Below are 25,734 nucleotides of genomic sequence, written 5' to 3'. Positions count from 1 at the left end.
GAGAGGGCTGCTGAGAACAAGACATCAAAGACTGACCACTTTGCCAGCTTTGCTTGAAAAGCCATTTTTGAGATCTCCAGTTGAATATCCATCTGGAAAAGCAGTCAGAATTGGTGCATTTGCAAAATGGCAAGAAAAGCCCAAATGACTTGTTCTCAATGCCCTTCACCCATAGTCTGGCTGGAATATCCCCTTCCCTTTCCCCACCCACATTAGAGCCCTGAGGGTCCTCATCCCAGCATCCACCTCCTGCTTCTTCTGCCTCTGATTTGGGAGATACTCACTAAATAAAGAGGACACTGTAGGCAGCCATGACCAGTCCAGCTGTCCAACACACTGCCATGGCCCCGCTGCCCACCACGGCCCCCTTGTCACAGATCTTGGTGGTGGGTGGCGCCATGAAAGAGGAGGTGCTAGCACTTGTTGTCTCTGCAAGGAAGGAGAGTGGATGGTGAGAGGAGCTGGATGCCCTGGGCTTCATCCCATAGGAGCAGCCCTGCTTTCTGGCTGCTGTGGATAGGACCTGGACCCAAAATGCCCTTTTCAGTGCCATACCACACTAGGACTGAGGTGGAGGGATTGGATTATTCAAGCGGTGGTGTAATCCACGAGACTTTCCTGGCTGTGACAGTGGACCTACTGCTTGGAGATGTTTCTGCCGTCAGGAAGAGCTAGGCATCCCTCTCATCCCCATCCTGACCACTCTATGCAGTTCTGTGGTAGTTTTAGCTAAGAAGTCACAATGAGTCACTAGTGCTCAGCCAAGAGCATATCTTGCCCACAGAACATGCCAGACACAGCAGGCTCCATCTACAGGTTGTCTCACAGGGTTTGTCCTGCTTTGTACTGAACCAGATGGATTGTCTATGCCCACAGAAGGCTGCAGGATTGCAGGGAGTGCTTGGATGAGCAGTCAGGCTGGGGCAGCTTTGGCTCCATCCAGATGGCCCCAGCATGTCCCTGGCCAGACTGTTTGGACTGATTGCTGGGGACCACAGACTCACAGTGGGGCTCAGTGCTGGAACTGGGGTGTCCCACATCATCCCTGCCTAGCTGCACCAGGCTGCCTGCACAGGGATGTGTGTGCAAAGAACACGTGTGAGGGACTCATGTGTGCCTGCACATGGAGAGGGCAGGTGACATTGTAAGGGGCATTTCCATTTAGCACAAGACAGGTGGGAATAGAAGCAAAACCAAAATGCCAACAGTCGCCTTGCTGCAGGATGTTCCAGCACTCCTTGTGGGGTTTTTTCCACCTGGGAATGGTGGAGGAGATGCAAATCCCTGCTGCTGCTTGAATATCCAGGTGCTCTACCAGGTGGTGTTTTGAAAAGGGGTGTTTCTCTGCACAGGAGTCAAGGAAACCAGTGCAAGGTCTGCTCCATCCTTTCTGGGAAATTGAGGGCTGATAACACCCATTTGGACACAGTCCCAGCTCTTTCCTAGAAACAGAGACTTGTTAACTCGGTGGCTTTTATTTTGAATTGGCATCCCTCTGAGCCATTGTGAGGCATCAGAGGTGTGGAGGGGGTAGGACTGGAGAGGGGGGGAAGGGCTGGAAGAAGACAGCACTCCGGGGAAAACCCACCACAACAACAACACAATGGCCAGCATGATTGTCCTGCCTCAAGTATCCTGGTGAAAAGGATGCTGGACTCAGGTGAGCTGAGTCAGTATTCTTCAGGCCATGGTTGCACCTGCCGACAGGGCTACAGATGGGGGGAAAGTGCAGGGTGAAGGGCTACAGCTCCATGGATGTTTGGGGGCTATCCTTGGTTGTGGACAAAACTTGTGTGGAGCCAAAGAGGAGATCCCTCAGCCTGGAGTCCTTGGCTCCTCCTGAATGAAGCCTGTTTGCACCGGGAGGAGGCTCTTACCTGCAATCTGGGCCTCCGTGGTGAGATGCTTGGGCTCCTCTGTCCAGGGGGTGGCATGAACAGCCACACTCCAGTCACTCCATGTGCCGATGTCGTTGTCTTTGGCTGCCACCTGGATGATGTATTCCTTGCCAGCGTAAGCGTCTGTGATGGTGTGTGATGTCCCATCTGACAGCTCGACCTGAGGGCAGCAGTGGGGAGAGAAGAGTGCTCAGAGGAGGCCTTGGGAGGTTTAAGGCAATCAGTGTATTTAACTGGAGTGTTGTGGGCAGAGGCACAAGCCCAGGACAAAGATGGAAGGGGAGGGAGATGCCCCCGCTGCAGCTATGCTAAAAGTCTAGAGACCTGGTTCCATTCCCAAACTCACAGCATCAGAGTGGAGCAGCTTCCTCTAGAGGTCACCAGAAACTAGCAGATGTGTCTGCAGGCTCCCTCGGACATGTACACGCTTTCAGGGTACCACTGCCAGTGGTGGGAGGAGGTTTTCCCACCAGCAACACCTCTCGCCAGCCTACTCCCTTGCCTGCTGGCATCCCTCCAGCTGGGCCCTTGGACAAGTACCAAGTTGTGTCCAGACGTCTTTCCTAGAAACCATTCCCGCTATCCCATTGTCACTGCTGTCTGAGCCATAGGAGACCCTGCTGTCCTTTGTGCTGCAAAGTGCAATAGTGTAACCCCATTTAACCCTCCAGGAGATCTCTGATCCATTTGGAGCTTGGCTCCAGGACAGAGGGATGCAGGTGCTCAGCAGAAATGCACCCTGATGGCATGGACCCTGGTGAGCAAATACACGTGGGTGGCAGAAGGGGAGGGCTCAGCATTCAAGTGAGCAGGGCAGGAGTATCTGGCAGAGGCTAAGTGGGATACTTAAGTGGGATGGAGTGCCCTTCATCTCTGGGACTGAGGATCAACATGCTGCCCATTTGAGAATCTCCCTGCAGTGCTGTGCATGGCATGGGGGCTGCACAGGGCACCCCTTGTCTGCCCTGCACCCTGCCCAGACACATTTCTAATAAAGATGCTGCAGGATGAGGGGTGGTGTGGGACTGAGACAGCCCATCTGTGAGCACCTGTGCCCAGCCAGGGACTCAAGCAGAGCAAGCATCAAATCATGAGTGGGGCAGCTTCACGGTGCTACACATGTGGGGTCCTCCACATCTCCCCAGGAGAAGGTCAGGGACAGAATCACACTGTCCTGGGGAGCACCAACAGCTCAATGACAGGAGGAAGATCCAAACTTCTGCCTGGTCAGGAAGGAAGGAAGGAAGGAAGAAAGAAAGAAAGGAAGAAAGAAGGGAAGGAATGAAAGGCTACACTGTTGGGGTGCCCAGGAGGTACCTGGGCAATGCACCTGTGGGATGAGGCTGCCCTGACAGTGTGGCTGTACACATACAAGGGATGGTGTGCACACCAGATGACCAGTGCTATCACCCCATGGCTTGCAGGAGTACTCAAAAGCAGGAGCCCATCTTGAGAAAGAACCAGCCCTTTTCCTTCCATGCAGCACAGTTGTAGTCCCTTTAGCATGAAAGCTGCAGCCCCCCTCCAGGCTTTTACTGTCACTTGGGCGGATTACTAACAGGAAGAGGGGCATTTTTGCTTTCTTGCTCCACATGAAAGCCTTTCCTTCCCTATTCCCACTTCCAGGGCTGCATCCAGCCTTCTGCCCAGAACATTAGAGAAATGAAACCTCATGGGGTGAGCTGCCAACTCCCTGCTGACCAATTCCAAGGCTAGGGTATGCCTTGGACTTGGAGAATGAGGACAGGGCTCTGAAAGATGCTGGGCTTTTCCAGCTGGTGTATGACTCTGTATAAGACTTCCAGCCTGCTCTGAACCCCCTGGCTCCTCCCTGGGCCCTGCATCAAGCAGTCGTAGGCAGGCCAGCTGTACTAAGGTCCTGATGACCTGGCCAGCTGCTTGCCCATCAGGAGCATTTTCTCCATTCCAAGATCCCTCCCAGCTTTCATTTGGGAGCAATTCCTGCCTCTTTCCACCCACAACCAACCAGCAGCTGAGTGTTCGTAGGTGGGGGTGTCACAGGCACAATGGGGTTAAATCTGTGCCTTGCCTGGGCAGGGGGAGTGTCCCCCCTCTAGACTGGAGGATCTTCCTTGCAGGACCTGAGAGGATGTTGCCCTAAGCACTGCTTCACATAGCAGTTAAAAAGAGAAAACATAGATGATATCATCCATCTCTCCCCACACAGACAACCTTTGGATGCAGAACGTCTGAGCTGGGCAGCATTTGTCATGGTGGGGAGGAAGCCACTGGGTGGGTGCCCATGACCCAACACAGAAGTGCCACAACAAATGGGAAGGCACACAGGGACTGGGTCCAACTGGACCCAGACAGAGAGAGACAGAGCTGGGGGAAGACACACTGAGGAGGCTGTGGGGGGACGGGTGGACACACAGCATCAAAGGCAGAGGAAAAATTTCCTTAATCCATGTTCTCACCACACAGAGACAAAAGTTGGAGGAAGGCTGTGCATGGTAATTTTTTTGGCCAGGGTGGGTGGGGGTTTGTGTGTCGCTGCCTGCCTTTGTGCACCTGCCAAAAGTCACTCCGACTGGCTGTGAAGTGCTGCCCAGATTAATGAGGGATCAGTAGCCAGTGCAATGCAGGGCTATTAGCATCACAAAAAAACCACCAAAAAACAAAAAACAAAAACAAAAAAAAAAAACACCAAAAAGAGTGAGAGACAGAAGCAGAAACAAAGAAAGAAAGAAAAAGAGAAGAGAGAGGAGAGAGAAATGAAAAAAATCCCTTGAACCCAGTAATTCAGATGACAGCTTGCTAAGGACAGCATGGGCTGGGATCCCATTCTCTGCCATGATCACATACCCCCACATTCCTGCTTGAGAAAATTATGGATGGAGCTGCTGAGTGCCTATGCACGGTCCCAAGCACCAGGATGAGCACATGGGCCAGTGCCACATTGATGGGACAGAGACAGACACTTAGGGCAGGCTGAGGGGAGGACTGCCTGCCACTTGGCTTTCCCCCTGTCCCTGCTGGTCGCCCCTGCACATGTGCTGGAGGCCTGACGACATCCACAGCAGCCATACACACCCCAACACCCATGAGTGCCCTCCTTCCAGTCCCTGACTGCAGATAGGTGTCCCTGCCTCACAGTGCTCAGCACAGCAGGAGTTAAGGAAGCCATTATCCCCTCTGGAGCTCAGGATGATCTCTCCTCATCCTGCTCCCATGGCCCCCAGCCCACCCTGCCAGGGTGCCTTGGCAGTAAAAAAGGTCACTGTGCTTTGTTCCCATCCAGACTCTGCTCCTGGTCCAGGGTGATTAGGCAGCAATTACTCGTGGACAGGGTGATGCACGGGCAGGTTGGAAGTCCAGATGACCTTTGGAAGGGGATGGGGCAGGGGGGCAGGGAAGAAGACCCCACCGTTCTCTGCCTTGACAGCTGGGCTGGGGGCTGGTGTGTGTTGAGAGGAAGTGCAGGAGGAAAATGTGGGATCAGATGCCTCCTTTTATGCACCCCACTTAAAAATGTGTTTGCTGGCTCCCCTGTGGTGGAAGGGGCTCTGTTTTCCATTCCTTGACACCTCCTGCTTTACAGTGCAGCTCCTAGAGTGGGATAGGGGTGCTCCACTGGCAGAATGGGGATGAAGACTGGCACCCCTCTGTCCTAAGGCAGGGATGCACTATGTGTGTGACAAGACCAGGGAGCACACACCTGTCCCAGGTGCTGTATCAAGCCTAGATGAGTCTGCCTTCCCAGAATAAAAGAAGCACCCTCCCTGGCTATTGTAAGGTGAAACTGATGTGCTCACGCAGCCTTTGCTACCCACAGTGCACATGGAAAGAAATCCCTTCTAAGAGCACAACCTGCCTCTGCCAAACATCTGGCATCCTTGCAGCCTCCTCCTCTGGATGCTACTTGAGTTATAATGGATGATGGGGGAAATTTGAACTGGGATAGGGATGGGACACCCCAGTGGGCTCTATTTCACAGCCAGGTTTCCCCACAGCAAGGGCCAGATCCTCTCACTGGGCTGCAATGAGTTTTGCATGACTCCACATGTGCTGGTCTCCTCCTGCCAAGTGACAACTGTCAGAGGTTGCTTTTGCTTGTGGCTATGGGGAAGATGGGATCAGGGATGCTGAGGGCACTCAGCAACAACTCTAACCCGGTTGGCACCGGCATATGCTGCCTGCAGATGCCTTCACCATGCTGATGCAGTGGGCTGAGGGTGAAAGCAGCTTGTGCATGGGCGTGGCAGAACACAGACACCTGCCTAGTGTGGTCTGCATGTGGGCAGGGAAAATTAGGCCTGCTAGCACCTTCCTACCTCCTCGTAGCAGTGTGAGCGTGCAGGTGAGGTCATGCACGCATGAGTTGCATGCTCTGTGGACTCAGCTGCTCTGAGGCACCTTTACAGCTGCCAGGTGCTCAGTACTTTTAGGTCACCAGCAGTTTCCAAGGGGGATGAGTGCACCCAGGCAATGCCAGCCGAGGGTTCTGAACCTGCTCTGTCCCAGAAAAGGTGATTTCTGGGAATTTCCCACCCCCACTCTCCTCTGAGAAGCTCTCTGCTCCAGCCCTGCCTGCCCCACACTGAGCTGTGAGTGACACTATTACAGCCTCAATATTTTGCTGCCACCTATTAATTCTTTGGATTTTTTCCCCCTTCTTTTTTAATCACTGACTTTGCAGCCAGGAGGGGAAGGGAGAAAAATGCCGCAATAAAAGCTACCAGGCGTGAAGCTGTAACCCAGCTTGCTCAGGGTGACCTCCCTGGCTTGCAAAGAGGGGGAGTGCAGGCAGAGCAGCAGAGGCACAGGGGGATGCAAATGGGCACAAAGAGGCACTCCCGCTGCAAAGTGACATTGCCACCGTGCAGGTGGGGACGCTGCTGTGGTGGGCAGTGGCACTAATTGCCTTCCTACCCAGCTTGTTCCACCTGTCTCCTTGCCCATCAGAGACAGGATTTATACATTAGCTCACACTTTCAGGCTATGTCAGGCTGCTCCAAGGTAGGAACTTACAGAGACCAAAATTCACCTCTCTGACCAAAAATTATTGCTTTGCCCTGCGAGACAAGCCCGAGCCCACTGTGGCAGCCACTTCCAATATGGATGAGGGAGGTCAGTCCAGAGGAAAATGCCATCCTTGCACCAACAAACTCAACACTAAGTATTTGGCAATACCGAGAAACTTTCCATTCCTGTCCCCAAAACCCCATTATTTGCCTGGATCAGAGCAGACACAGATGTCTGCGTGGGGATTCTTTTTTTTTTTTTTTGCCCCAGCTCCTAAAATCCTGTTCGGCTTGCACTTCCAGAGAAGGACACTTCCAGTCTTTGCAAATGCTCACGAATATGGCCCTAATGCTTCCAACGCAGAAGAGGAAGGAGAGAACCCAACCACATTATTAGCTTTAAATATCACATGACCTTTTACTGCAAATCTCAAGATCTGAGGCGCAGCTCGCCTCACGGTTCGTTAACATTTCATGTTGTCAGCGCGGCCAGTGGGTTCAATTAGACTTCACGACGGCATCTGCAAATTGCTGGCAACCCACAGTAGGAAATCCTCCCTCGGTCTGGCCACCAGCTCTGACGCTGCATAAGAAATACCTTCTTGAGCCTTGCCACATTCCTGAGATGTGCATCGAGCTGGCAAGTGCTCAGCGCACGTGATCTCCCTCTAAAACCTGCAAAAAGAGGGGGATCCTGCTCCCGAAAATGCCATAGGAGGGGAGAAAATTGGGTGCAAGACCTGCCCACGGCTCCCTAAAGATGCTCAGGATGTTGTCTGGCCTGCATGCAGGGGTGAGCGTGCAGATGTGCTCGCGGGGAGATCACATGTATGAGTGCGGCAATCGCTGCTGTTGCGAGTTAACTGAAGGAGCCTGTAAAACCAGAAACAGGCTATTAGCAATCCATTAGGAAAGGGTATCAGTTCCAGCCTAGGTAAGCCATTAGAGGAACATCTGAGAGCATTAGGAGAGCTCGCTTGGGGCCAGGATGGGGCTATAAAACAGAAGAGGAAACCACGCTAATCTGGCTTGAATTACAAACTTAAAAGCAGGAGAAAAATAAAGGATACCCTAAACATTTAATGTTTTATATTCAGGAGACAGAACGGGAGATTTTGCCAAAAGAAGAGAATAAAAAATTGTTTAGGCTACAAATATCCATCTCTCTTCTGGCTGCAGAGAAACCACCAGCCCCTCTTCCAGAAAGGGAGGAGTGTGAATTTAAAGTTGCTTGAGTTTCAGAGTGAGCTCAGCGCTGGTGGGGTGGAGGGGAGCCTTTGGCCACATGATGTGACACGATGTGACAACGCTGCATCCCCAACAGCTGTGAAATGCTTGTACCCAGGTTCAAAGGAGCTGCTGTGAGGTGGCATAATCCGGCACATGCTTCACTGCATGCCCATGTGGAAACATCATTGCCCATCATCATCATCCCTCCATGATAATAATTCCCAGAGCACATCACCGTAATTCCCAGAGCAAACTGCAACATGAGAGCTGCTAAGTGGTCCGGGTGGAAAGGTGCTGCCGAGCAGGGGAAAAGGATTGCAAATGACACGCTGGGGCTCAAATCCAATTTGCAAAGCACTGGGAAGGGTGCTCTGAGGTGCTCTCTCCACAGATTGCTTCATGGTGTGGGATGCTTGGGCCAGGCATCACCAGACTTTCTCTGATGGAAGGGAAGCTGCATTTATGGCCAGCTCACACAATGGCAGTCTTGATGAGATCCACTGCTCCCGCCACGGATGGCTTCATCTTCTGGTGCCAAGCCCTGGCATTATTAAAATCCTGAAAGGAAGAGCCTGGAAGAAAGCAGATGCTGATTGAATCAGGCCCTATGGTATTCGACAGCTCGACATCCATCTGATCCTATTAGTGCTCATTCGGTTCTGCCTGCCGAGGTGCTGTGCATAAATCAGACCCTGCAAAGATAACGGGAGGTGGAGAGGTGAAAGAGGAGCCTCTTCTTCTGCCAAGAAGCACCACGTGTGAGCAAAGCCTGCATGTATATTCTGTCTCTGGGCAGCCTCTGACGCTTCTTTGTGGGTTTTCTCCTGCAGGGAAGCTGGGCTTCCCACGGGACTGCCAAGTACATGCTTAAAAGCTACTTTTGGTGCAGAGGTGGGTTGCCGGGATAGTGGTCAGCCTGTGGACCTTGGGCAGACAGGGACAAGCCAGAACATGATGTTACCAAACTCCTCCTGACTGCTGGCAGGGACTTCTCTCCCTACTGAGCTCCAAGCTGCCCCATTGTCAGCGTGCAGGTTGTGTGGGCATTAAAGCAAGGCTTTCCTGTGCCAACAGGCTGTGGAGATAGCAAGAGCCAAGATGGGGGGCAGCCTGTGACAAGAGACCTGCACCTCCACGAGAATTAAGCCACCCCCGATGCAAGCATGGCACACATGACCACCTCATCCTTTCTCAGGGCACTTGTCCCTTTGAACTGAGACCAAACACCACCACTGCAGGACAAGAAGGATAAATGAGGTAGACGTGGACCTACCAAACTGTGTCCTTCCCTTTTCTATCTTGATTTGGGGGAACAGGAACATCCTCCAAAATGACAAGTAGTAAATCAAACAAAGAGTTCAGGGAGGCTTGGGCATGGTCCAAGCATGCTGACATTGGTGGGGTTAATTTTACGTACAAACACCTGCATTTGCAGGGTGCTCAGCTGGCATAAGCAGGTTGAATGTGCCAATGGGGTCTGAGGTCAGAGCAGCTCCAGCTGCTGCAGTGCTGCCTTTCTCTGGTGTTTGGGAAACGATTGAATTAGGCTTCACAAATAATTCATCTGATGAATAGTGGCAGTTTTCCTCAAATCATCCACAAATCAGATTTTTCATTACCCAGCCAGCAGGGCAGGGAGTCAGAAAACAAGGCTGGCACCTCACTTACTGAATGCTTGCACTTGCTCACTGAGCAAATTATTCCCCAAACACTCTTCTTCAACAGTCAGTGATAAGGAACATGTCTCTTGCAAGGGAATATTGATTAAAAGCAGTACCCAGGACTGCTGCACCTTCCCAAAATGCTGGGAGATGAACCATTCCCAGCCATCCTCATACCCACTAGGAAAGCTGGTACCTTGAGCTCTATCTGCACTTCAGGGTATTTTTATATAGAAGAAATTAAGTTTTTACTGTCCAAGAACTGCCTTTTCCAACTAGGGTGGCCCTGTCACCAGCGCCACCAACACCTCCATGTACTTCCCACCATCACTGCCTGCTTGAGGGCACTGATGGAGAGGCCACACCATCCCCTCAGGGCTCTGCCAGAGGGGACTGGCGTGGCTTGACTCCGCAGTTATGGTGCCCCACACCCAGTGATGTAGAGACCAGCCACTCCAAGGGTGTTGAGGTACGAGGTAGCTTAGTGGCTACATCAGTTTTTGGGTGCAAAACAGGGTATTTGGCTGGATCAGGCTGTGGCAGGGTAAAATCTCAGCTTTTCCCACAACAATTGCACACTTTGGAAAAAAGAATACAACCAACGTTGTGCTTGGCAGTTCCCACTAAATCTTCCCCTTTTTACACAGCTTCTATATTTTGAAGATTTCTTCCACAGTTAAAAAAAAATAAACCTACAGAAAACTAATACCCAAACTCCACCTATACTTTCTAACCCCTCTGGATACTCCACAGATGCTCTCTCACTACTAGGAAGGAAGCAAAGGGCAAAGAGGCAAGCAGGAAAACCTTCTGATTTTCAGCGCCATCAGCAAATGCAACAATCTGAAACACAACCTGTGGTGCTGCCTCATCAAAAAATCCAAGCAAATGCAAAAAGTTGCCAAGACAGTTTGCAGAGCCATGAGCAAAGGCTCTCTTCCACTCTCCCACGTTTCTCTCCCCTGGAAGTGCTGGCTGGAAGAAAGTCTCACTTGGCTCTTTGATGCAGGTGACCAGGGACCCAGTGCTGCCTCTTATTTGACTTCCGTTTTTTTAACAAAATCCTTTATCAAGCAAAGCGTCTAACTGGCTTTCAACTGGCCCAGCCTGGGGACAGAAGGGATGCTAGATGAACTCTGCCAGAGTAGCAGCACCTCCTCTCCAGCCACAGAATGCTTTCCTACACGACTCAAGCATACAAGCAGCACACAGAGGTTAAAAAAAAAAAAAAAAAAAAAAAAAAAGCCTGTTATCTTCCTGCAGTAACAAATGAAATCTGTCCTCTGGGCTGCCAAGGATTTCACTGACTATTTTTTTTAAAGAAACAAGAAATAAAAGTAAGAAATACGATAACATCGCAGCAATTGCTGGTGACTGTGCTCTGAGTTATGGTGAGCGGTATTTCATCTCCAGTTCAAAATCTAAATGTGGCAGAGGCACATTTAGATGTGGTGACATTTATATTTAAATGCCTTTTACATCTCGTTGGCAAGTTTTATATAGAACATATGTATGTAAAGCAGATAGGGGCCATGGATGAAAACGCGGAGCAGGCAGAGGCTGCAGAGCCATTTGTAGGCAGAGTGTGAGCTACAAGAAAGATGGAGAGGAAGAGAAAAGCAACAAGAAAGAGAAGGAGAGGAACAGGGTCCAGGTTGCCTGGGCAGTAAATATGCATCTTTTTTATCCCCGAACACTTTTTTATAATGCAGCTTGTTCCCAGTCATGAGCTCGCCCCTCTCCCTTGCATCCTGGGTGGTGCAGCATCACTCACATGTTGCCACTGGTCCAGGATGAGAGGCCGATACCGCAGGAAGAACTTCAGTGGGAAAGACTCAGGGTCAGGCCATGATGAGGGGTTTTGCCATGACACTTCCAACCTTCGAGGGTTATTGGGCACGGGTTTGGCCACCACACTCTCTGGAGGGTCTGGCTTTACTGGAAGAGAAGAAAAGAGGCTGGTTTGCAAAGCTTTGCATACTAAAGGAAGTGACATATTTCCTTTATACCCCTTGGCAAAGCTGGCTGGGCTTTGCACCATGTGCTTTCCAAGAGGAGCAGCCAACATGCATCCTTTCCTCAAACGAATGAGATGCAAATCAACTTTACATGTCCAGGTTAGTGGTATGGCTGTTCTGGCTCAAGACACCACCATTAAGGAAGTGACAGCACTGGAGACACATGGAAACAACTGGGCCAGGGCAGAGAGCATCCCTCCTATACAGGGCTAATAGGATCAGGATGAGGAGCCCACCAAGCCAAAATCTTGCACTTCCCTTGCAACTGCTGATTTCTGTGAGTCTGACACACATTCAAGCCTATTTACCTTACAATAATGTGGCAGGGTTTGGCCCTTGGGTTTAGGGCTAGGGTTTTGAGGATTCAAAGCATTAGCACATCATTTCTACTAAAGGGGAAGGATTGCCTTGGTCACCTTCCACCTTAGCTCTCTCTCACTCTCACTGCCCTGCTCTGCTTTTGGGATATGGGGATATTTCCTTGCTACCGGATATGTATTTCAGGTGAATATTAATTGGCTGTGAGCTATGCAACATGCTTTGATGTTGCAGCTACTTCCAGAGTGTCGGAAGCTCATCACAGACAGGCTGTGATGAATGTCGCTGCCTGTTGCAGAGCAGTCATTGCTCCTTGCCAAGGGTTTGATCAAATCCTGACAGCTCAAACTCCCAATTGCAATAGCAAAGCTAAAAAATTTTGTGTATGCCCATGTTTATCCTTTAATCATGGTCAGGAAAGAGCTGGACACATGGAGCTAGGCACACAACTGTGCCAGAGGTGGATGAGGGATCTCTGTGCACTCCAAGAACAGCAATGCACGTGAGTCCTCATGTCCTGGGAAGGTCCTTAACCCCCTTCCAAGTTCATATGCAGGCAAGTGTATCTCTCATGACCTGAAAATTTCTGGACTGAACAATGGTCCCCAGGCTCTGACCACCTTGAGCAGAAGCCTGTCAAGATGTCAGCATCAAACTCCCCTCCTAAGGATGGAAGAGAGATGGTGGAGCTGTGGGGAGCCCCTTTCTGCCTGGCAGGGTTCCTGTCCTGCACTCAGAGGTCTTCTCCATGCTGACTCCAGGGTTCACCCACTGTGGGTGGGAAGTGATGCCCTCACAAGGGCTTTGCTTACTCTGAGAGAGGAAGGAGGTGGTGGTGAGTGAGCTGCCCCCTCACCACCTAAGCCTGCCTGCAGCCCTACCCTATGTGTGAAGGGCATCTTTCCCTCACTCACATGGGATCAGGTGCTGATGCGCAGCCAGTCTGCTGCAAGTGGAGTCACATGTGAGCTGCTTGCTGCCACTCCTGCTCCAGAATGATGGTGGCATTGCAGCAACTGTCTCTGCACTCCCATTGCTTGCTCCTTTCAGGAGAAACCAGCCTGTGATGCTTTGAGAACACACTTTATTGTCTGCAGGTGAGGCAGAGAGGTTGCTGAAATGAAACCACAGCCTAACTGCCTTGGTGGGACCTGCTTCCCTCATGACGTAGCCCACCACTACCTCTCTCTCCCCAACCTACTCTTGCTGAGCACCCTGGCACACACCCTGCTGCAGTCCTTTATCACCATCATCTTCACCACCACTCTGGCTTTCACCACCTTCCCGCTGTCACAGTGGGTTTGAGGTGGGCTGGGCAACTTCCTCCTTCCAATGTCACTTCGCACTGAGAGGATGCTTCCAGAGGCTCTGGCACTGGCTGGTCAGCTGGTGAGCCTGACCTGGGGTGCCTAGTGCCACCTCCCAACTGCCATAGACCCCTCTCTGTGGCAGGATGGGGCACAATTTTCAATTTACAGCTTTATCCTCAGCTATAGGAATGCTTTGCTGGGGCTGTGCTGAGCTACTCCAGATGGCTCTGCAATTCCTCTGCTCCCTTTGAATCCCAGGACTGGGGCTGGACATCAGCTTCCATCAACAGAGACTTGGAGTCCAAATGCATACGGAAAAGTATAAATCCATGTTGGCTCAGCAGGATAGGTTTGCAAAACAAAAGTCTGTTTGGCTGAACGAATGCAGATGACTGTGAGCTGCAGCTCTGCAGCGAGAAAGCGGGAAGGAAAAGTGCTGGGCTAGGGATAGATGCAGTGGATACTCCCTGGGATAATGCAGGGGGGCTGGCCTGCATTTGGTTTTTAGTGTGTCAGCCTGAAGGCATGATTAAATTTAGTTGGGCATGGCATATGTGCTTGGGCAGCAATGAGAAATACTACTGTGCCTGTTAAAGGGAAGTCAGAAAAAAAAGTGCCCTGATGCTGAGGTGGGAATCACCTACCCATTTTGCAGGGATGTGACCCCTAGCCCCTATCCTGCGAGTTATACACTGTTACTGGTGCACAGGGAAAGACTGCCCTGGCTTCAAGTGCATGTTCCCAGCTGCTATGAGCCTTCAAACAGTACTGCAGGTTAACAGGAAAACCAAAAGTCCCTGGTACCTCCTCATGTGTTCCTCCATCTACAGGATTCCTGCCCAGGCTGGAGAGCACAGCAGGGCCAACCCCTTCAAAACCACAAAGCCAAAACTGTTCCTGCCCTGTCCTTCCAAGGCAGCAGGTATCCAACAGCCAGGAGAGGGGACCAGAGAGATCCAAACCTATGTCTCTTAGGACAGACCTCATCCTGCTGTTCTTACCATGGGAAACACCTGGGCTCGTCCCACGGGGGCCAGCTGAGGAGTGAGGGGAGACAGGCTGTGTCCAGCTTCCCGATTTCTGTGTGCCCTTGAAGGCGTCCTTTATACCCTGCAGACAGGGACAAATGCTCCTGCTTTCCCAGCCTTTGTCTGCCTCCATTCAGCCTGCACATGGTGAGGTAGGGGCTGTCTGGCTGTACATCAGCCAGCATAATAGAGCCCTGTCCTCACTGAGGGCCTGCAGGCAGTAACGTAATAAAAGCAGTAATAGTAATAATAATAATGGATGATGGGCATTAGGCTGAGTACTGGTTAAGCGGCTATAAAACCAGATGTAATATTATCCTGCAGAGCTGAGGGAGCATCATCAGACATTCCTGGGAAGGGGACTGGGCCAGAAGGCTACTTTCAGCTCTTCCTGCTTGGTTTTTGGCTGCTGTGTCTAAGTGAGGGCTTGAAGTGCAAGAAGACCATCAGGAAGCAGCTTCTCCTTAACTGCACGCTGCACGCTCACTCTTAACTGCAAGTTTTTAGCTATCCATCGCCCCTGGCTGTTGTCAGACATGTCTCAAAATGAATCTGGTGGTTCAGAAAGGCAGCTGAGACCCTGTGGCATGGAGTGGCCTGTCGCCCATCCCGTCTCTCCAACAAGCACAAAATGGATCTCTTACGGCCATTAAATATCCCCTGGCATTTTCCATGAGCAGAGGGATATTAAACTCCACGTCTTAGCCAAATGTCAGTCTAGGTAATTTAATTCTGCCTCCCTAAGTAGTATGAATTGAACTGACCTTCTGCTTAGGCAACTGTATACCTGTGTTCAAAGACTCTGAATTTCATACAGACATGGGCATCATGCAGCCTCTCTGAGATGCTCTGCATCTTCATTGCCCCAGAGCTGGAGTTGAAAGGATCAGATGACCTTCTCAAGGTCACACAAGGAATGGACAGCACATTTGAGGAAGGTATCCACACCTGCAAGGCCGCATCAAAGGCTGCCTTCCTCCTTTTAATGCTCTGCATCTTCTCATATTCTTCCCCAGGATCATATGACAAGAAAGGTGCTGAGGCAGGACACCAGTGTTGCTGTGTGGTGGTTCTGTCCTGGCTTTCCTGGGGGATGCAAAAAAGTAGCTCTTGGGATGCAACACAAGTGAGGAAGATGTGGTTCTATCCTAGTGGGCCAAAAATGTCTCCGTGCTCTTCCAGCCATCATGAAGGAGGTGGCAGCTTCTTACACACCATCTCACTCCTCTTCAGCATCTTCCTATCCCTCCAGGTCCTCTTCCCTGCAGCTTCTTTTCCACTTCCTCCTCCCTGGGGCTGTAGCCCTGATGTCCGCAGGGCTCTGCAGGGCTTCCTCACACTCACCTTTATTAATATCAATACTTTTGCAGAAGATATAATCATGAAAACAATTTGTAGGATCAAGATGAGGAGGAAAGCAGTCTGGATCTCCTACCAATAGGAGATGGGGGCCAGAGGGCCGGAAAAGCTTTTCCAGTCATCATTGGAAATGACAATGCAGAGTGACCCTTCGCAGCTGGCTGCTAATATCCAGCACGGCACGACCGCCAGCAAGGGCTCAGGACAGCAAAAGAAAGTACCAGTCATTTTCCACTCAATTAGAGACCATCTTGTGAGTGGCTGGGGAAGGGATTTTCTGCTGGAGGCTCCAGGGACAGAGAAAGGAGTGAAGAAGCAAAACCAAAGGAGGTCACTTCTTCCCAGGGGGCTTTTTGTGCTTGCCCAGCCTGGGTGGGTGGTCTGAAAGGAGAGGGCTTTCTCCCAGCTCAGATGGTGGTGGGAGGGAGAGCTTCCGGCCTTGCACTGCTCTCTCCTTGGCTCCAGGTTGCTCTGTCCCTAGCAGGGCATGAGATCAGAGTTATGTGGCTGTACTTTAACCTCCACACAGAAGGTATGATGTTTTTCTCTAGCCTGAGAGGAAAACATAATGCAGGCTCTGACAACCACAGCCCAGGGATTTCAGGAGAAGCATCACACAAGTCCTGGCTGACACTGTCTCTTCATTTTAGCAGGATGTGTGCAGATGTTGCAATGTTCCCACTCAGCATTTTCTCAATGAGGCGAAGCAGCGGCTTTGCCCTGAGCCATAGGTTTTCCACCCTTCATCTAGCAAAGGGAAACCCAGAAAAATCTCCCAGCTGAGAACTCATCAGGCCAGCTGAGATCCCCAGAGAATCTACTGGATGCTGGGACACAGCCTGGACTGCAGCTGCAGAGAAGAGGGCTGGAAGACACTGAAGCTTCAGCGAGGACCGCAGGCAACTTGGGGCAAAACTGCCTAGCAAAACGCAGCAATGCAGTGCACTTGTTTTAACACCAGGATGGCATGCAGGGAAGTTCCACATGGGGTAGGTGGCTGTTGTGCAGCAGCAGCAGATGCTGTAATGATCTGCCAAGCCTGTGACTGCCTGCTTCAGCACTCTGTCACCACCCTCTCTGTGCTGCTGATGCATAGCACCTGTACCAAATCCTGAGGAGGCGAATTTCTCTATCATACAGAATATAGAGATTTTAAGGCCACTGGATACTGAAGTGGTTATGGGAGTGGGCTGGTGCAGGACACAGCCTCTCCTATCGGCATCAGCCCATCACCCCTTCCCCAAGTGCCATCCTGGATCCAGGTGATGCCGGGTGGTCTGACCTTTCAGCGCACTGCTGAGACATGTCCAAGCACCCTGCACCCTTCCAGGCACTTGTGCAAGGGCCACAAGAGTGCACCTGTGCTAAGGGCTGGCCTGGGGCAGTGCTGGCCTCTGCTCACCTACTCTGTGCTCTGACCTGGGCCAAGTTCAAGCTACTGGACTGGATCCAGCTTTGTGCTGGTTTTGGGATGCCCGAGGCTTGCAGCTGGGTGTGCTTCCCCAGGGGAGCTGCTCTTGTGTGCTGGATGGAGGACCAGATGTTTGGGAAGCTAGGCAGGGCATGGGTGGGATACAGACGTTACAAGAGGGTGCCCTGAACTCCTGCAGGAGGGAATGCAAAGAACTTGGAAAATGTTGCTTAATTGCTGTCCTGGGCCATGCAGGCTGGAGGTTACCTTCATTTTTAAGGAGTGTATCTTCCACAAACACAGCAATTTCAACCACATTTAAAGGCACCCAAGTGACTGAAATTCCACCACATCCCTGCAAAGCTCCCTGCATTGTTATTGGCATTCCAAAGGACTGATGAACCCAAGCTTCAGGTATGGACCATGACTGTAGACACATAGCAGGACAGCCCCCACTCCAAAGTTTTTTCCCTGGTCTGTTCAGAGCTGGTGCCTTGTTTGATATTTTCCAGGATTTGGGGTGCAAAGGGAAAATCTGGTATAGCAGTGGAGCTCCTCTTCTTGCACTCCAGCACTTCCAGCTTCCTCATGCTATGATGCGCAGCACATCAAAGGCAAAGACTAACCACTGGCTGCACTTTAATGACTCACTTATTTGTTTTTCAGCTTCACTTGCCACATCCAACCAGAAGACTGTTTTTCAGTGTATTCCTGAATTCCATTCTCTCCTATTTTTCCTGTTCTTTGAGGATGTCACAGCACCAGCTGTAATCCGGCTTTGGATAGTGGCAGAAGCTCCCTGCTCTTCTGTGTTTGGCACTGGACTGCTCAGATCATGCCTGCCCTTCACAGTCAGGGGAGTCTCTCTGCTGTGGGTCTGGACAAGGTTAGGAAGCATCCCTGTGGCACAGCCCAAGACATGGACAGCTCCAGTCCACAGGGCCTGCTGCTCCCTGTCCCACACAGCACAGCATCTGATGTCCTGATGGGCAGTGAAGAGGTGCAAAAGAAGGAATAAAGTTTTAGGGAAAATATTAGGTAAGGGATGGGGGAACTCAACTACAGGAGAATTTTATCCTGACTATGGATGGAGAGAAGACAAGAGAATAGGACACTTTAATTTTTCTTCCAATCCTAATTCCCATGACTCTGCTTCCAGCATAAAAATCAAACCTCTCCTTTAAGGACACTCAGAGGGGTAAGAATGGCAACACCATTTGGACCTCACAATTTTCACAGCTGTCTGCCCTAATACATGGCAGCTTCTTCCCCAGCGTCTCAAACAGGGGAGAACAAGGCAACCACAGGCAATCTGGACCACTGAGGGTGGGATCACGCCTGACACCAGGCCACTGATGTGCCTCGCATGGAGGCTGCCTGTGGGTGTCCTGCCTGGCTCTCCCAGGACACTCAGGTGGACCAGCAAGACCCTGGGAATAGGAGGAGCACAGGGAGAATGCCTGAGTGGCTCAGACCCCATCTCCATGGGTAAGCAGAATCTCCACTTGGAAAACCAGTCCCTTCCTTGCCCCATCTTTCTGATGGATGACACTGCAGAGCAAACCAACCCCAACACCACCCTGGAGAGGGCAGTTGCTGCCGTGGAAGTTACCTATGGCGAACTCGTCAAAGGTGAGAGTGGTGAAGTTTTTGCCCAGAGGATTTGTGACTGTCAGAGTCACCTTGTACTTCACTGTTGAGAAGAGCTGGAGGTATCTGATGTGACACCTGTTTTTGGGAATGGCATCCTTCTCACAGACCATGTCTTTTGTGCCGTGTCTGGAAAGCAGAGGTGAGAACAGCTGTTACCTGTGGATGCACCCAAGCTGCTGGAGGAAGGAGGCAGACTATGCAGCTTTGCATCCCCACTAAGACAATGGTCCCCATGCACCAGCCCTTGCTGCAGCCAAAGGGCTCCTTTCCTCATGCCAGGGAATTGTGTGGGCTCCTGTGTATGAGGTTTTCTCCCAAGCCTACACAGAGGCTGCAGTGAATGTCCTCATGGTGGCCCCTGCTGGGTTGGGTTTGGGTCTGGCCCTCTCATGAGAGGAACAAGGTCTCCTTTCTGATGGTGACACAAATCTCAGGAGATAATACATGGCATCATCTTGCATAAGGGCTGTGCCAGCACTCAGGTTCAGGGTAGGGAATGATGCCATACCATGGCCAGTTCCAGGTGAGAGAAGCTGCTGCTGCCCAACAAAAAACAGCTTACACCAGAAAACAGCATGGCTGTGCCAAATGTGCCAAAAAACAGTGGGCACAGCATCCACTACAGACAACTGGTGCAGAGAGGATAAGTCTTGGGAAGCATGGAAAGGGGACCTGGGAGATGAGGACTTTCCCAGTCCCTTCTAGAGAAATTGAGACTTTTTCGGCACAAAGTCCAAAGTCAAACATGCAGTTTGTATGTCCCCAGAAAATCCTTTCCCATGCCCAGTTTTGGGACACTGATACCATATGCTCAGCACAGGCCAGACCCACTTCCCCCAGACTTCATGGCACTACTTGAGACCTGACCCGGGCTGCAGGGACTGGAACTCACCCTGTTTCATCCTTTCTTCCCAGACACTTACATGACAGAGATGTTGAAGGAGTTGGGGATGTATGTAGGAGTGGGCAGGTGCCAGCTGCAGTAGAAACCCTTCGGATAGTTGTTGGATCGGCACATCAGCACTGGCTCCTTTGGGGGAGCTGCCAGGGAAAGAGAAACGGAAATTACCTGCTGAGGTGGGGTAATTACCAAGTTCCAAGCAAAGGGATGACCCTCCACTCCCAGCTGCTGCCAGACTGGGAGGGGAGAGTTTGCAGTGGGAGCCTGGACTGTGTGTATCAGCTGCTGGAAGTATCATGGGGGTCTTTGTCCCATGTTTTCTGCTGAGGTCCTCCATGACACCTTACTTTGGGCTGGGCTGTGCAAAACTCACCTTCTCCTCATGCAGCTGACTGCTTCTTATGAGGGATGGGGTGACAGAAAAAAAGTTTTCAGGTACCAGGGGAAATTGTCTTCAAGGCTGTGACAGAGGAGTTGCTGATGAGGAAGAAGTGCTGCTCTCTTGACCCCATTAATCTACACTGCTCGCAGCTTTCTCTGCCACATCCCTGGGAAATGATAAACTTATTGAGGGATGATCCTCCAAATGATCAGAGGTGACCCAAGGGAGGAAGAAGGACCACTGGCAAGATGAGGAACAATGTGAAACCAGCCGAGAAAATCCAGCTCTGCAGGAAGACTAAGAGTGTTAATGCCTTTGGCATGGGGGAAGAACATCCCTGACTCAGTTGCACTGCCTCCAAAGAGATACAGAGGCAACAGGAGACAGGATGAGAGCACCCAGCAGGAGCAGCCTTCCTCTGGCTTTATCAGCTGATCCTTGAGGTTAGAGGCAGAAGGGGAATTTAAACCCAGCAAAGTGTTCACACTGTACTTGGCTTTCCTGGACACTTGTGCAGTGCACTCTGCTTTTTGCAGGAGCACAACAAGAGTTGCAGGAAAACTCTGCAAAATGCTGAGGGACAGTACATGCAAAGAATGAGATGTGATACCTTTTGGCTGATAAATTTTGCCCTTGTTGCTAACAGTCTTACCTGGTCTGACACCGAGGTCAACTCTTCTTGGTACCCAGGCACTTGCATTGATTGTTAAAAGCAGCACACTGGCACAGTGCCTTGCCATAAAAAGCACTCCCTGGGCTGGATGGGCACCAGGATTCCCCTTAGAAAGGCTGTTTGATCTTGTGGTGTTCCCTCTTTACCTTCGTTAGCTATCATCCCCATCCACCCACTGGGAATATCTCAGTACATGCTCTTCTCTCCAAGCAGGTGCTTTGAAACAAATCGAGCAGACCTGGCAGCCTCAGTGCCTCTTCAACCCCACAGCCCAGGTGTCAGTGGCACGACACACTCAGAGGCACAGCTTTCTCAGAGGATGGAATGAGCTCCAGCTCCGATTGGAGTCTCCAGAATCTACTATGGTCCACAGAGGTGAAACTGAGGCACAGGAATTGCACACCCCCAGCACTCCTTGGGAAGGGCTTAGAGGGCGCAAGCAGCTGCTAAGGGAGCCAAGTGTAGCAGAGTCAGGGAGCAGGGAGCAAGGAGGAGAGGGAGAGGGAACGGAGGGGGCTGGTGGGACGGAAGGCTGCGGCGCTCCGCTCCGCGTGTTCTTCCTAATGGCTATTTCAGCCTTCAGCCGACAGACGAAGGCCAGAGCCTGGTTAATGAGCCTCCCGGTTAAATTATTCAAGCAGACCCTCCACATCAAAACAGAATGGCTAATCGCAAAGCCAGAGAGAAGGGCCTGATCCCTGCTACGGCCCCATCCTCTTCCTCCTCCCCGCAGGCTCCTTAACCCCTTCCCTGACTCCCCTGGGCGTGCGGGAGCAAAGGCAGCATTGCCCTTCGCAGGGTGCAAGGGGGGGTCGGGAGATGTCCCGGAGGGGCTGAAGGGGTGAAGGGGGTTTGGGGACAGCCTCTGGGTGTCGGGTGACCGCGTGGTGGCACTGTGGGCTAACAGCACCTACCCGGCACCCGGCAAACAGGGATGGGGCTGGGAATGCTGCTTGGGGATGCTGGGGACACTGGGGATACCACCGTAAGCGACTCGCTCACTTGCTGCTTGTGCTCAGCTGTTCCGCTCGTAACCTAGAGTCGCCGGGGAGCCGGGCGGAAGCAGGAGGGGCTTTTTTGAGCGTTCCTCGAGTCCTGCAGGGTCCAGCCCTACCAGCACGGCCCAAGATGCTGCGCTGCTATGTACCACAATTACTCCATCTGAGGATAATTTATCTCCATTGTCTCCGGTATCACGCCGGATCTGGCTCTTTGTGATCTGTGATAATTCCTTCGCTGAGGAGGCTGGGGCGGGCTCACTCCGCCAGGTTCGTTTTGCTGGGAGGAGGAGGGAGGGCTTCCCATTCTGTATCCTGCTTCCATCCCCACTCCGCAGCAGCCTTTGAAGATGCCCCATTTCCACAGCATTGAATGCCGGGAAAATCCTGCCCTCTGCTCCAAGGCTGGTCCCCAACAGCAGCCTCAACCTTTTGTGTCCAGCATGCTCCACCTCTTATCCTCTGGTGTCTTTTAGCAAGCCAGAGGTGAAAGGAGAGACTGGGGAAGTGAGACAAAATGATCCTCGCATCTCTGCCCTCCTGATGCAGAGTTCAAGGACGGACGCAGCCGAAGGGAAGCTTGCTGTAAGAAGCCTGTCTCACCCCAGCCTTTGCGCTCTCTTTCTGGGCAGACACAAGCTGTCTCACACAGCCACTCCCGCAACCTCCATCTCTCCAGAGAGCCAGCAATCCCAGAGCCACAGGCATCCCCGGAGGGCGTTGTCAGGCAGCTATTCCACTTCCCACCTTGATGGGTGGAAAGTTCATGGCAGAGTGTGAGGCCATTGCAGCGTACCACAGGGGGCTGTGACTGTGACACCACATGGGTGGCCATGGCCACCACACCAGGCACCACAAAGGATAGGGCTGCAAGCCTCTTCTCAGCTGCCTTGCTACATCAGGAGGGTTCTTTGCCCACCCAACCATGGTGTCTTCTCCAAGCTGGTGACAGGTTCCTCATCTCCCTACAGGAAATGGTAGCTTGCAACCTTATTCCTCTCTCCTCCTCTCACAGGAAAGAGCTCACTGGCACAGCTCATGCTGCCCATCAAAGGCTCTTAAAGACAGCAAATAAAATTGCAGGCTCCAATCGATCCAGTGTTCTGTAATGCTGTCTTTGGAGGTGGGCCAGCCCATCAGGACAACAGAGAGTGCAAGAAAGGCAGTGGAGGAAAACAAAGCCATCAAGGGAGCAGCATTAAAGGCTTTTTCTGTCCTGAGGTTTTGGGCAGTGTGTCTGGGTGTGGGGTGTCCTGCTCCAACCTTCTCCATCCCCTCTCAGAGGATGTCCAGCTCTCAGCACCTGCCCCACACCACAAAAGCCCAAACAACACATTGATCTACTTGGGCACTCCTCCCTGGGCTCCTGCACACAGCCTCCCTAATTCTGGCAAATATTTACATCCCTGTTGCTTCATGGAGCTGCTGAACTCTGTAAAAGCAGAGCTATTTTCCTTTTGCCACAAACAGCGCCTGCCCTCTCTAATCTGTCTATTAACCTCTTGCATGGCAGGGAGCCACTTCTCCCATGTGCTCTGCTGATGTTCTCTCTCTGAAAACCCAGCGTGTTTAATGCCTGCATGTGGCAGCTTCCCAGAGGCTTGGGTTGCAACCAGCCTCACTGCAAAAGCTCTGGGTGAGGTGAAGAAAGGCTCAGAGACGAGCTCAGAACTGAGCACATCCCATCTGGGTGCATGGCTCAAAACTATGAGATGCTCCAGCAAAATCTAGGTCTGTCACAGCGCTGAAAGCTGGTGCCAGGGTCGTCATCTCTGCAGATCCCTGAAAAGACCAGTGGCAGGGATGGAGTTGGCTTTCCCACCACACAGTGCTCCACGCTTTGCATCTATTTAACTCTCCAGGTTTTTGGAAATAGCTGTCACTTGACCAGCTTCAGCACTTCTGTTCAGCTGGGGACAGCATCACAAGTGGTCCTTGAGGATGAAACAGCTCTGGATACACCAGTACAGAAACAGATTTTTGTTTCCCTTCTCATCTCTAAAGCCCAGTTGTCCTTGTACCCTCAGTCCCACTGTGCAGGGGAAAAGTGTGACCAATCCATTTTAGAAACCACTAAAAATGATCTACAAGAGCTTTTCCTAGCTCTGCTAGGTCATGAGATAATGGACATTAAAATCATGACACTTTTATATATAGAAAAGTTATTTTAGGTCACTTTTAGAGGTTTCTGAAATGGATCAGTTATAATTTTCCTCTCCTGCTGAGGGCTGAATGTACTAAAGATGCCTTGCTCCACAGGTGGAGTGATACAAAAAATAGCGCCAATAAAAGTTTTAAGAGGCCTCTCAAACACTTCTGTAGGAGGTATTTTTTCTGGTGCACTCGGGGCACATTCAGGCACTGGGCTGATGGGGGATAATGAGCCCATAGTGTGCTCTTGGGGTCACCTGCATAACTCATCATCTCGGTCTAGGGCCAGCAAAGACTCCAGGGTCCATAACAGCAGCATGTGCTTGAGCTAGAGGTACAGCTGTGACACAGCCTGCCTGCACATGGGCAGGATCCCTGTGCTGCCCCACATGGGGGGACAACCCCACAACCAATCTTGTTCTGCTGCCAAACTCCTGCTGTTTGCCCATCACATGACTAGATCATCATCCAAAGACGTTTTTCACACCACTGGTGGTGGATATGTACCAATATAGAAAAAAAGCCATCCAACTGACCAAAAGCAAAGCTGCAGAGGCTTGGACAGCACAATAGGAATCCACCTGGCATGAGATGCCAGGACTGAGCACACAGACACGAAAGCAGCAGACCTTGCTAGGCCACACACGCATCTACACAGATGCTTTTGTTATACACAAGCTGGCTGCCAGCACGATGTATTATTTATCTAACAACACTTTTCTAAAAGCTTGTTTGTGTACAGGAGGCTGGTAGGAAACAACAAAGAAAACAGTGATGAATAAATCATATTTCTACTGCCAGGTGGATCGGTGGAGCATCTGTCTGCCACGTGCCACCTGTGCTGGAGTGCAGCATGGCTACGGCTGGGGACAGTCCCCTCCATGGACCCAAATGTTTGGGTACAACTGTGTTTAGTTGCTGAAGAAAGGGAGGGAGATGAGGTTTAGAATATGCTCTGTTTCCCCTTGACTGTCTGTTCTTGGATAAGTGTGAGGGTGAGAAGTGGTGTGGAGGACAGCAGGTGATGCTCCCTATGCTCTGGGAACATCTCATAACCACTACTTCTTCAGGAAGGTTAAAAAAGGTTTTGATTTGTTGGTTTTGTGTGAGGTTTTTGTTTGCTTGCTTGTTTTGTTTTTTGTTTTTAATTGATGCAGAAAAATTCATTTGAGAGAGAATTAGAGACTCTAGGGGTACAGGGGCACAGGATGAGATTGGTTTGTTTGTCCTTGAACTCCTGAGTGTCCTGAGCAAGTGATGAAGACAGGGTTTATGACTCTCCCATTCAGTCTAAGCCACCCCAAGCTTAGCAAGTGGACATTTTCAGAGGGATATTCCTTTCCCTTGAAATTAGACACTGAAGACGTATCCCTCTGGAGTGTGAGTCATCCCAGCTCATCACCAGAGCTGCCCACATTCAGCCAGCATCTAGCCCAGCCCTCAGATCCAACACTGCAGCACCTCCCTGGTAGCTCCCCAAATGGGCCAGGGACACCTGCAGCTGCAGCCAAAGACCCCTGATCCTGCTGCCACCAAAGAGCCATCTCCCCAGCCTCAAAGAGCAAGAATTTATTCCCCAAGAAGGTGCTGGAGAAAAAGGTGGACTCAGCAACAGATAAATTTCTTAAAGGCCCTGTTTTGCACTGATTGGCGCTCATAAACCAAGCTATGGATTTTCTCATTTCCCTTGCAGAAAATTCAGTGAGCATGGCAAGAGGCGGTGCTGTAAATTTTTGGGAGAGAGAGAGAAAAGAAAGA

General features: G+C 51.2%; 1 protein-coding gene across 1 annotated transcript in view; it reads right to left on the bottom strand.

The window, feature by feature from the left end:
- Positions 1–283: 283 nt before the first annotated feature.
- CNTFR (ciliary neurotrophic factor receptor) overlaps positions 284–25,734 on the bottom strand; it is a 139,739-nt gene continuing 114,288 nt past the window's right edge. Inside the window, exons 5-9 of the mRNA XM_066339577.1 lie at positions 19,795–19,912; positions 18,831–18,997; positions 11,549–11,712; positions 1,878–2,058; positions 284–429 (exon numbers count right to left, since the gene is read on the bottom strand). Of these exons, the coding sequence (XP_066195674.1) occupies positions 284–429; positions 1,878–2,058; positions 11,549–11,712; positions 18,831–18,997; positions 19,795–19,912 (776 nt within the window). The remainder of the gene's footprint in view (positions 430–1,877; positions 2,059–11,548; positions 11,713–18,830; positions 18,998–19,794; positions 19,913–25,734) is intronic.

Source organism: Sylvia atricapilla, chromosome Z (genome assembly GCF_009819655.1).
Source record: "Sylvia atricapilla isolate bSylAtr1 chromosome Z, bSylAtr1.pri, whole genome shotgun sequence".
Lineage (NCBI taxonomy): Eukaryota > Metazoa > Chordata > Aves > Passeriformes > Sylviidae > Sylvia > Sylvia atricapilla.
The sequence above is the reverse complement of the archived record's forward strand: the minus strand, read 5'-3'. Positions and strand labels throughout refer to the sequence as shown.